This window comes from Elaeis guineensis, chromosome 5 (assembly GCF_000442705.2).
Source record: "Elaeis guineensis isolate ETL-2024a chromosome 5, EG11, whole genome shotgun sequence".
NCBI lineage: Eukaryota > Viridiplantae > Streptophyta > Magnoliopsida > Arecales > Arecaceae > Elaeis > Elaeis guineensis.
Window position 1 is genome coordinate 105,517,464 of NC_025997.2, and position 13,385 is coordinate 105,530,848.

Consider the following 13,385-nt stretch of genomic DNA (forward strand, 5'->3'; position numbering starts at 1 on the left):
TCGAACCCATCCCTGTCTCCACCTCTCTCTGCCATGAATGATGATTTGCGGCTGAAAGGATCAAGGCTCATAGCTGGTAGCAATAGCTCCACCACCGGCATCACCATGAAGGAGAGATGAAAAGGTTTAAAAATGGTTAAAGATAAAAATAGTGAAAAATAAAAATTACATCATGTGCATTGCACGGGGTTATAAGCTAGTATATATAATTTTCATATAATTAAAATTATTTTAAATAATTTAAAATATCTAGTATTTATCTCTATTTTTGAACAATTATACTTGCTCCTCCTGTATTTAATATTGTGCTTTAAGTTTTTCTCTCTTGAAAGATGTATAAAGGGATGCATTCAACCATACGTGCAATTTTTTTGATAAATAGAATCAATTAAATTAATTTAAAATAAATATATTAGTATGAATAAAAAATAAAATATTAAAATGTTTAGCAAGAATAACTAACATAGTTGTTCATAAAATAGATTCTATATAATTAGCCGCATATATCATCGTCCAAGCTGTAGCACTATTAGTCTCTCTAAAAATATGTGTAACTTCAAAAGAATATAGATAAAATTTTATTTTTCAGCAATTCAATCAAAGACGAATGAAAACTAATATCTAGTGAAACTGATCCAAATAACCATCTAATAACCATCAAATAGTCTCCTTAAAAAATAATATGAATTTGTTTTCAAGATTCTTAAACATAAGATACACCTTTTCATGCAATACGAAGTTCTATCATTATAATTATAATATCAAACAATCTAACTACAGTGCATGCAATCCTACAAATAAAATAGAGGAACTGAGTTTGCATCTTCGAGGTCTTAGTCATCTATTTTCATAACAGCCTAGTAATTTTATCAAAAATAAAAAAAAATAATATCATTTATAATTTGTGAATTCACAATTCATGAGGGGGTTACGTGTGCAAATTTCAAAAAAATATCTCAAAAAAAAAAACCAACCTGCCACCAAGGATTGTCATACTCTGCACTCGCTATTAGATTTAGTCACCTATTATTATCTTTACTACTATTGTTTCAAAGCCCGACTTGTCTTAGGCGTCGAAGGATTCAACTTTAGTCAATTGGTGAGCTTTTTCATTTTTTTTGTACGTAGATTCATGACTCCAAGACAGATTGTATTCTACGACCCCAGATCAAACAATGCCCTCTGGATGATCGTAATCGGGCCAGATTTTGGCAGCAATCCTAAAATTTGGATAAAGTACACTAAAATTTGAACGATCCTTGACATTTTAGCAAGTTGATAAAAAATACTTTCCAACCATAAATGGCGAATTGTAATGTTCAAATTTGGTGGGAACAAAAGCGAGTGCTACTCAGATCAAAGACACTGGTGCATAAAATGACAGTTAATCTGTGTGCTTTGCCTATTCATGGAAAAGAAGATTGGATGCAATTTGCAACACACCTGGATTATCATAAAACAGTTGCATTGGTTGAGGGTGAGAAACTTCAAGATCATGAAGAAAAGCCTTCAACCATGGCTACTCCCGAGTAGCAGCCACCATTGATCTATATTTTAGCCTAAGAAGAAGAGCAAAATAGCATGATTTTTTTCTTAGCCTTCCTAAAAAAGGGAGAATCTAACAAGGTGAAATTACCAGTGGTGGAGCAGCAAGTCATGGAGGAACTAGCCCGATCAAAATCTCATTATGCTTTTGAAAGTTAAATCACTAGTGGAAGAAAGAAATATGCCTTTGCCCGAGAAAAATCAAAGACATTAAAAACTCTCATGACGGCATCATAATATGGCTTTCTCAAGTCAAACACAAATTGACTCAAAATATAAAGTCATTTAGTAGTTGGCCAAATAAGACAACTTACCAACCACAGATATTGAGATGGATAAACAACCAGGTTTCTGGAACCATTGGCGAGTTTTAGTTGCTGCCCAAGTGGAAAAGTAGGGCGTTTGGCTCCAAAGGTTCCCATTTCAATGAGAATACCAAAGGCATACTTATGCTGACATAAGAAGAGCCTGCCACCGCTATAACAAGCATGTTTGAGAGTGCCAAGGTCTTTGATGTAAAAGCATTGATCAAGATATAGCTTTACAGGAAGGATCATTCCCGATTGTGGTGACATCATTAACATACACCACCACAACGGTGACATAATAGATTAACTCTATTTTTGCACAACATCATATTCACAGCTACATGCTATCAAACTCTGTAATTGTCACCAAGTCTCTGGTCGAACCAGTTTGGTAGATATAAATTTCTATTTTGGAAAAAGCAATGTTAATAATCAAAATGAACAATTCACATTCAAACATCTTTCTATAAATAAAAAATAGATGGCACACATAAAATTATTGATCTTTTAGAAATCTTATAATTTTTCTAGAAATTATAATAAAAATAGAAGCAGTGGTCTCAGAATGTCTTCATTTCCTTCTTGTTGGTTTCTCTTACAAACTAATAAGACTGCTATGTACAATAAGATAAAAATATTACAATTTATTCACATTGGATTTCTCAGTTATTTGATTTTGATCATCAGTTGCCAGCTTAAATTTGAGAACTTTATGAAGCTTTGCAATTGGCTTAACGTGCTTGAATGAAGCTTCATTTGAATCCATAATGCATTTATCCTTTAAGAGATCTGTCTCGGAAGATCCTCTCTCCTGATGCAGCACTGCATCTGCAAAAGTAAAGGAGATTACATTTCAGTAGTTTAGTGAATTTCAATATCTTGCAATATTAAGAGACTAACAAATCCAGTTTAAAAACTTGAAAAGATCCATCCACTCATGTGATTTGAAACACATGTTCTGATGTAAAATAATAATTTTGAAACAAAGCAAACATATTATTGCAAAGCGTATCAATAAAAATATTGTATTAAAGTATATAGCTTCTTATATAAAAATATACTTCTATTTTAGCTTTCAATAATGAAAACAAAAAGAAAGTTATTGGAAATGAATGTGCATAAAATTTAGCCTCCAAGCTGTAAAGAATGAAACACTCATAATCATGTTTAATTTAGTTTCTAGAATAACTGCTTAGGATTGACTCTAGTTACCATTACTCTCACATATATATGAAGACAACTGTGAGAAACGGTTGAAATCATGCAACAATGGTGTCCATAAGTGCAGTAGTTACCGCTTTCAGAGAATACAAAGCATGTTCCAATTGTTTCTTGGTACTCGCCGATCTGTTGCATGGTAAAAATGATGTGAATTTTGGTCTCAGTCAGTAGTAATAAGATTAAGGAGGTAAGTTACAAAGTAAAAATTAGTTAACAAACTAAAAAGATCGGTTACTTTTCAACTGACAAGAACTATACAGTTGCTACATGCGTGTAGGATCCAAAAAGGTATATGAAAGACACTGGCATTACCATTTAAACACAGAAATCCAATGTTTGTAACTGGTTAACATCTATGGACACCAGAAATTGTATTTTTATGTCCTGAAAAATCAGTATAACAGTGTTTGCAAGACATTGTTTCTCCAACAGGAATATGCCGACATGTGATTTTGTAAACTTCAGTATGGAGGGAAAAAAAGCCTATTTACAGCTTATCACAATTGCCTGCACACATACATGTGTTCCATATACTGAAGGAAGTTATTGATATAAATACTCAACCTTAGAGGCAAGGCTGTAGATATTGCAATTCAGAGTCAATTAAATATTTACAACACAATAAACATGAAAGGACACTGATCAACAACATAATTAAAAAAGATATAAAATTATTGATTACAGATCAATAAAATAGCAATAAGCACAAAATTGAGACTCACCATCCAATAGCAATATTGCAAGAATAACTGATCAAGACAAATTATAACCACAACCACCAAACTTGTTCCAACTATTTAAGGTCAACCTCATAGATCCAAGCAATAGATAAAGATGATTTTAGAAAAATAGATTAACATAAAGATAAAGATGCATTAAACAAGCAAGCACTCCAATTAACATCACATGCAAAAGTATGAAGGAAAGATTAATAGAAAAGGAAAAAAGAGATAATTAGGACTTGCTGTTCATTATCAACTACCGAAACAGTAGTTAATGGCAACAAATTACAAGCACAACCACCAAACTTGCTCCATCTATTTAAGCACCACTTCATCAATCTAAGCAATTTTTTTTTAAATTTACAGAAGTAAATGAACAAAAGAAACTGTAGTGCCTTATTTGCAACTTTATAGATTAATAGATCCATAAATTGAACATAATGGAAATAATGGATGCGAAAGATATGACCAAGGTATAGATAGACCTCCTTATGTCCAGGATAAGAAGTAAATGAGGCTATGAAACATTCATAAATGTCTAGTACCACACTCTGCATATTAGTTGAGCATTCAGAAGGAAACAATGACTTAAAAAATGCCATCTGATAGCAGAATGTAAGACAATTAAATAAGCTTTAAATGAAACAAAACAACATATGCAATGAATAAGCCCATAATTTCAACTCTTACCACAAAAATACCACTTCAGTGGATTATTAGTTTAGCTCATAACAGAAGCAACTCCTAGACCATAGCAATATCTATAACCCCAGCTGTTTCGCATTACCAAACAGAGATAATGCAGACTATGTGAGTCCACCCAATCCCTACCCAAAAAGAGATGGTGCACTGTGCGAATACATCTATCCATATTCAGTATTTGCTACCTATCCTTCAAGCAGAAAAGAACAAAATCAAGGAGGAGACAACAAAGAGCAGCTGAGCCGCATGGAAATCAAAAGATGCACATGCCACACACCTAAACAGTGTCTCACATCCACAGCATGTAACTGGTGTTCTCCAAATGTATACCACCTGCTTTTCAACCAACAAAGGAAAAGAGGAAACAAAAGGCAGGTAGATAACAGTGGGAACTCTCAGTCTTAAGATCCATGTTCCACACAGATAAACAGTGAGGCTACAATGCACATTGCATTTGATCTGTTTGTGGAAAAAAAAGGATGTTAACAAGAAAGCAAGTTTAAGGCTACCATTCAGGTGTCTGAGTACAAGTGAGCAAGATAAGACTTAAGAAATTGGATGCTTAATCAGATTTTAGAATAAGATACTAAGAATGTTCAATTTCATTTTATAGAACCAAGTGCATTTCTTATACTCCAAGGTCATATGTAATTAGTATATTCCTCTAAAGTGATGACAGATTTTGTGATTCAAATGCTTACCAGTTTCAAGCGGTCGCCAATGACCAAAATGGGATTCAGAGTGTCCAAACCCTACATAAATGAAATGGGCACATTAGCTTCTTAAAAACATAAATAAATAAAATAGACACATACAAACAACAGATGCTATATATAAGGGCATACTTGTAGCAAATTGTCCTACATAGCCTAGTGGTTGCACCATTGCTCCCATGGACAATGGTCTGGGTTTGAATCTGGATGGTGTTGTTTATCAAGTATTTGACCTAGTTAATCTATGAAGTGGTGCTCCTATCACAATACTCTAAATATTTGAGGCTTTAATGGTAATTGTCCAAAATTGCAGAAACAAAACCTCTAATTCAGATGCCAAGCACACACTTTTTCTAGAGCATGACTTGCTATGTTAAATGCTTTGGAAAACTTGATAAGTTTACTGCAAAATCTGACAAACTGAATTCCAGTGAATGACTAGTTTGAGCAAACAAATTGCATGCTACATCAATAAAAGGGAAATCATCCGCCAAAATTTTGAAGTTTGGCAAAAATAATTGTCAAGCACGAGATATACAAAACTCATATGCTATCACAACATGGCATTCCCATTCACCACAGAAAATTGACCTCTGGTAAAATATATTATAAATACTCACAGATAAGACATAGGGAGCATTGGCTGGAATATCACCATGCACACAAATTTCATCCAAGTCAAGTAAGAGATATTCTTCTTCGCCCTCAACTTCTCTATTTTCTTCCAGGTTGCCTTCCATTAAATTATACTCAAAATCTTATGCAAAATGCAATAGAGGACACCGTTTGCCTAACGATCTCAGGGAACAATCCGTGCACTTAAGTTGAGAAGATCCTAACACAATAAAAGTCCACCAATCATAAATTTGAAACATAAAGCAAACAGACATTAGCAAAAACTACTTCCCTAACCAAAGATGTAAAATGATTTTCATTAAAGGAAAGGAGTGCTATTGAAAATGACACAACTTATTATGCAATATATAAAAACATTTACAGCCTCATTAGCTACAACATTTGAGTGACTGATTAGCGACTATACACCAGCTACATTCTGTAGAAGTGATTTTTTTTTTCAGTTGTGATTTATAGAAATAATTAGATAGGGTAGGTTTTGTTTTTTAATTGGTTTGAGTTCACCTCTTCTTTATTGTGTTTGCATTCCTAAATCCTTACCTTAGGGTACAAGTAGGATACTTCAATGAATCTGACAGCAGAGCTAGAAGAACTTCATTAAAGATTTATCATCAATCAAAGGAACTGAATTTTATTTATTGGAATGCATGTTTTCTACTATTTTTCTATTTATTACAAATATCCAAGTATTGTATCTTGGTCAAATTCCTAAAGTTTCAAAACATTCCCTTATATTTTGTTCTTATCTCCAATAGATGAGTTTCGAGTCTTAGCCATGAAGAACCCATGGAGATGTTTATGGGCAGTTGCAAGAGATTTGATCAGTTGGATAAAATGTCTCTATACTGTTAAGGTGTAATATTACAATCATAGTTTTTTATAAAAACCAACCAGAGAGCAACCTGGCCAGAGGTCCCAAATACTAGGATAGTGGTTCGCCAACTTGGTCAATTGGTAGGACCATGATCTACCGTACCACCTAGTACTGTCCAGTATGGGGCATACCATACCGTGTCAAGAGGAAATAGGTATGAAACCTCATTTCAAGTCGATACAAGTTCCATACCGAGGTCCACACCAAGCCATGCCGAAGCATACCAACCTATACCAAGATGTACCAAGATCAAAATTAAGAAAAATAGCTTGGCAGCTATTGCAGCACATGATAAATATCGTACTGTACCGCACCAAATCAATAAGATATCGATACGGTATCTGGTACCGAGATAGCAGACCTTGGGTAGGACTATATTATCTTTAAAATCACTAATAAATTCACAATTATTGATAAATTATCTACTTTATATACTAAAAGTTTTAGAAACTTCTTTAACAATAACTCATATTTGATAAACAAAGAGGCCACTTAATGATATCTCAAGGTCCAAATAGTAAAATTGACCCTACTTGTTATACATAATGTGAACTATAAAGATAGAAAATATAATCTGCAAAAAGACAAAAAAAAAGCGAAATAGATAGAATTATGCATATTATTTTTTATACAAGAAGAAAATAATGACTAGAACAAAGACAAACATGCAATCTCAATTACATGAACAATATATGGATATTACATTAAAAAAAAATACATGGACATGACAGTACCACATTAAACTACTCTCAGTTACGTCATAAACATGAAATAATCATTAATCATCTATTTAAAAAATGTAAAAGAGTGCCAAAACTAAATCACTTGTTCATATGAATAGCTATTTAAATTAATGAAGAATTGAGAAAGGAAGAAGGAGAGAAGAGGGAAGAGAGGAAGAAAGGGAGAAAAGGGAAGCCCCATCTGGCTACTAGGCCACTGTGACAAGCAGCACAGCAGCCAAAAGGGGGGTAGAGAGAGGGGGGAGGGGCCACCAGCCACTAGTGCGCAGACACGATGGCAATGCACAGCAATAAAGAAACACGAAGGGGGGGGCAGAGAGAGGGGAGTGGGGCCGCGCAAGCTACGGACGGAGAGGAGGCCAAGGAGAGAGGGGAAAAAGAGAGAAGAGAGAGAGAGAGAGAGAGCGAATATCATCGACCAGCCTCACCTACACCCGTGTCCACCACCTTTGTCATTGTCGGCCATCAAAGAGAAGACAATCGAAGAGGGAGGGTGGCCAAAGAACAAAAGAGAGGTGTTCAATTAGGATTAAGTTTTCTTTATCATATAGACTGAGCCTTTTCTTCTATTCAAAACCCAAGCTAAGAAATCCCAACTTAGGATTTCGATCACAACAATCTTTCTTAAAATTGACCACGTCAGAAAGTCTTCGCTAGTTCGACTGCAATTTATAACTCATTTGGAAACTGAATAATTTAGGGCCCTTTAGATGATTGAGCCCAAAATTTTATAGAATTCGGACCAACTCACTCAAAAGGTAGTCTTGCATATTTGTGAATATAGACCTAACCCTATCTGTAATCCAGTATTTTTGATGGTTGCATTGGCTCAATCCATGAATTTTATAGGATTTTGGGCCCAATTATCCAAATAGGCCCTCACTCATTTTCTGATCCCATCAGTTAGTCCAGAACTTGCTAGAACTAATGGCACTTTTGAAATTATATGATGAGGTGTTGAGGAAACCACCATAAAACACACTAATAAACCCTCCATATGCACTCTGCTCTCTATGCTCGTTTTTGTTTATCACTTAAGACTCCATTTGGCGTTGTTGTTGGTTACAAAAATTTTATATGTAGAGCTTTGGACAGTAGAACTTTTGCTATTAGAGCTTTTAACAAAAAATTGTTTGCTATTTGATAACTATATTTTTAAAATACTATGGAACTTCAACATCGATATGCTTTAATAATAGAAAAGGATAATAAAGAATATTACATAATGTGTTGAATTTTCTAATTATTTGTACTAACAAACACCGTTATTATAAGATATTTTTTATAAATTATTTATGCTGATATTTAGTCTTCATAATATAATACATAATAAATTTTTAAACTTATTACCAAAATATTATTATATTTTTATATATTATTACATTATAACAATAATATTGTTTTAATAAAATAATATTATATTATTTTAATATATTATAAAGGTACTATACTATAATGCGATTACAATATAATAGTATTATATGACTATGGTTTAATTATTTAATATAATTTTATTATTTAATCATATAATATAATTTTATGGTAATATTATTTTATTCTTATACTGCATTATCAAAAACTATTAATATAAAGTATTGTTAACTTAGAGATCATTCTTTTTAGAAAAAAATTGTTGCTGTGACTCAAATCAGGGTTTCTCATCTAATAAAATTAGCTTCTTCATGACATATCTCAAGTAGAACTTTTAGCATCTAATTGGAACTTTATCTAGTAGACCTTTTCCAACTTTTGGAGAAGCTAGAAAGTTGTTTCAGAATATTTACCAAATCCTTAAAATTACCAAAAAAAACTTCTAGCTCATTGTTTACACCCCATCTTAACAACCTAACCAATTGCCAAGAGTGAGCACCCTATAGATCAAGTTTGACAAAATCAGAGCATGCAAGAATCATGTGACCCTTACTGAACTGGGAGGAGTTTAACCATGATAAAGTTTACCAAGTGCAGAGATATAGACTGAAGGTGGAGAATTCAGTTAAAAGAAGGGCAAAAGCCCAAACTTTGATCATGACCAACTGCAATACATGGAGATAGACTAAGGTGACTAATCCCAAATGCAAAATTGTATCTTAGGCTGAAGGGAAAGGAATACTCAATATAAGCTAAGCTAAGCCAAGATCGAAAAGACACAATTATTAGTTGATAGTTGCAGAGTAACCGTGCTGATGAACGTGCATAATTAGGGATGGAACCGGGCCGGGCCGGGCCCTACGTCTACCCAAGCCCGGCCCGAAAAATATTTTCAGGCTTTGGGCCGGGCTTAGGCCCGATTAGATAATAAAAACCTAGGCCCGAGCCCGCCCCAGGCCCAAGCCCGCCCCGAATCCATTCAGGCCAGCCCGAGACCTTGCTTAGCCCAAGTTTGGCTCAAGCCTGGCCCAAGGTAGACAAACCCATTGGCCATTTACTATTAATTAGGAATAGATCTTTTTTTTTTTTTTTTTTTTGCTGGAATGAAGAGCCGAGATAAGAAAACATAGCTTAAATTCCATGCCTTACCTACTACGAATTGAAACCTCTAGCTGGTCATTAAATGCTAGTTTGTAAGCACATTTTATAGTGTTTTCTCTCTGTCTATATTCTCTGACAATAGCCATAATAACCTTAATGTTATTAGATAGAAAAATTATTAAAATGACTGAAGGACCTGGAGTCATGCTGAGATTCATTGATTTTATCCCTTTATTCTCATGTCTCCAGAATTTATCATGACCTTGTCATAAGCACAAGCACGCGACTTGTCACTGCCATGTCTATGAGTAGGACTCATCTTTCTGCTTGCCTGAATGTCTGTCATCACCAGATAGGTACTGATCCAGCCAAATAAGTACAGAAGCGGATAAGCCTGGAAGCACACTACAGTGCTGCAACAACAAGCTGATACTAAACAGAAAATGTAAAATATTACATCAGCTAACAACCAACTAATACAAAAAAGATGTGAAATGATGTTAGCAGTGCTGCAATTATGGTGGAAATCAAAGAACCAGGTTGCAAGAGTCAGCAGCATATGAACATCTTCTGAGAATAAGATATCTGCATGTGGAAATGCTGTGCCATAAACTAGACACTTGTGAAATAACGAACAGAAGGTAATGCAGCAGTCAAGGAAGATGCAGTTACATAACATAGATCAGTGTTAGTTGAACAATTGTGACAAAGTGGCAATGGACGGTAGCTAAAAACCAGCAGTTAAGTAGATTAAACGCAGCAAATAAGCATAGCTTCAACTGGCGCCATAAACTTGAAATATTAAAGGATGTCATGCTAGAAACTCAGCAAATTATGGTTTGAGCCAGAGCTGTTTATCAAAGTATGATAGATAATGTTACCATCAGCTATTGTTGATCAAAAAAAAAAAAAAAAGCACACACACATGGAACTAAACTAATATGACACGAATTGGAGCTCATACCTTGAGACAATATCACCAAGACATGGATTCTATTGATACTTTTTGCAAACATTTTCAAGATGGCGTTTTAGATGACTTGTTCCTTCTTTAGTACTACCACTTAATACCTTTTTACAATGTTTGCATATGGCTATTAATCCATTAGATTTTCTTTCCTCAATAAAATGATTCCATACCCAAGATCTTTTCTTAGAACCTTTGTTATAATCGATTTTAGATTTATCTTCATTTTTGTCATCCTCATTCCCTATATGTTCCACAGTCTCATTTTCATCCATTTTAGATTCAGACATCAACAAAATAATCTGCACAAATAACACCATAAATTGCTAAAAAAAAACTAGCTAATATCAAACTAAAGCATAATTCAACATATACTCACAAATTAAAAGTATATAAAAAAATAAGAAACAGAAATAAATGAGGCAAAGACAAATCTAAATTTTATTTTGGATTATGATATGTTGCAGACTGCAAAGACAAATCTAAATGTGGAGCAGGTCTTCTTTTCAATAGCTAGAGATATAAAACAAATGCTTGCTGAAACTGATACTAAATCTGAGGGCAATACAGCACCAAAACCAGGCAGCTTCTGAGGGCAATGCAGCACCAAAATCTGCTTGCTGCAGTTCTTGATGGAACAATTGCTGGTGGTGGTGGTCGGGTGGGTGTTGACTTTGTTGGGAACTAATTATCTTCTTATAGGACAATGTTGTTATGACGATAACCATTATATGGTGAGTGCTTGTATTTTTAATCCTTTCATTCTTTGCAACTCTTGGTCTAGTATGTAGTAGGTTCTTCCACTGCTGGGGAACCTACTGACTGTTTTTTGGGGCATGGGACCACGAAGCATCTTCCTTATATTTATCTTTCCTATGGGGCTCATGGCATGCCTTCTTTATAGTCCAGTATACCCAGACAATCAGGTTGGCGTTCTGTTGGTGCTTTTGGAAACAAAGATGAAGTATTTGTTTGGAGTGAAGGCTATTTACGGGTGGCTACAAAATTGGGTGATGATTTGCATCAACCGCCATGTTCTTATTCTATAAGTATGGCCAAAATTTAGAGATCTCGATGTATCATCGGCTACACAAGATATAATCTTAAATTCTCTATTTTCCAATGCTAAATTGAATCAAGTGGCCTCTTTAACTGCATTAGGCAGCAGTTGGATATAATCAGATTTCCCATGCCTCCTACAGCATATCTGATAAAGCCTCCCCAATTTTCTTTGATCTTTGAGACTTTGACAGTTCGACAGAAAGCTGTCGTGACTGACGGCATAGTGGCATACGCATTGTTTATGCCTCCGAAAAAGAGTGAATACGTTTCTCAGAAATTTTTTTTGGAGTCTTTGTTTCTCGGAAAAAAATCAACCGATGTCATCAAAAACCTAAAGCATCTCGAAATAATTAACATCTACGATCTTCTTTGAAAGCAAAGATGAAAGAGAGTAGGGAGATTGGAGGGCGAGATCATGGTACCTCTGGGAATGACAAAATCGGGCTAAGGAGCGGCAGTCCGTGAATGGCGATGATGGACGAAGACAACCTTCAAGGAACACCCACGACTATCGATTGGTGAATGGTGATGAGGACTTTGGAGTGGCCGACCGGCGTCGAGCGGTGGAGGCGGAGAGAAGAACAACCCTAGGCGGCGAGACTTTGCCCTATATGACGAAACGAACAGAGGAAGAAGAACGGACAGTTGGAAAAATAAGTAGGAAGACCGAAACGGAAGAGCTAGAATGATTTTGAGTCCGGGCCTAACTTAAGTTAGATGGCTAAGCTTAGCCATCTTTTGCGTGTATATATATATATATATATATATATATATATATATATACTTTGGGCTCGGACTTGAGCTTTGGATTAGACTTGAGCCTAAAGTCAGACGGGTCAGGCCAATAGTAGACTCGAGCCCGATCTGAAAGTGAGATGGGCTTTATTTTTGAGTCCAAATTAGGTCTGATCCTTTTCGGACGTAGTCCAAAGTTCGAGCATATTTTCAACTTTATTTGATTTCTTGAGCCGCACATGTATCCGACCTTTATAGATATCCACACGAGGTCTTGATCTGATTAGACACTCTTTAATCTTTCTGGGATGCTAGCTTCCTTATAAAGATCGCTTCCTGATGATTGATGTAGATCTTCTCCATATCTTTTAAACCCTCTCTGAGATGAAGAGGAAGAAGAGGAGGAAGAAGAAGTAGGAAATCCTCTCTCTCTCTTTCTCTCTCTTCCCGAAACCCCACACGTCTAGATGAGAGGAGACGCCCTAATAATCTCACGCCTAGAGAGGAACCCATGCCCACCTTTCTTATCTAATTTTCACAGTAAAATCAGATCACACTTTTTTCTTGCCGCGCTCCCTTTCTCTCTCTTTTCATAGGCATCTAAAGGGATTAGGTTAAACCTTGTTGAGATAAGTTCAGTCCTTACATGATAAGGACTTTAAATTTAAATCAAACTTATCTTATC

General features: G+C 35.1%; 1 protein-coding gene across 9 annotated transcripts; it reads right to left on the reverse strand.

The window, feature by feature from the left end:
• Window positions 1-2,408: 2,408 nt before the first annotated feature.
• LOC105032716 (uncharacterized) lies at window positions 2,409-12,643 on the reverse strand. Of its 9 annotated transcripts, none has more exons than XM_073258044.1 (6): window positions 12,388-12,643; window positions 10,133-10,368; window positions 5,832-6,046; window positions 5,200-5,250; window positions 3,078-3,233; window positions 2,409-2,681 (listed from the first exon to the last, which is right to left on the reverse strand). In XM_073258044.1, the coding sequence occupies exons 3-6, from the start codon at window positions 5,949-5,951 to the stop codon at window positions 2,634-2,636; spliced, it is 375 nt and encodes a 124-aa protein (XP_073114145.1). In that variant the 5' UTR covers window positions 5,952-6,046; window positions 10,133-10,368; window positions 12,388-12,643; the 3' UTR covers window positions 2,409-2,633. The 9 variants fall into 9 exon arrangements, with proteins under 9 accessions (XP_073114145.1, XP_073114144.1, XP_073114143.1 ...); XM_073258043.1 differs by having other exon boundaries at window positions 3,066-3,233; XM_073258042.1 differs by having other exon boundaries at window positions 3,149-3,233; window positions 10,268-10,362; window positions 12,388-12,640.
• Between the last annotated feature and the right edge of the window lie 742 nt (window positions 12,644-13,385).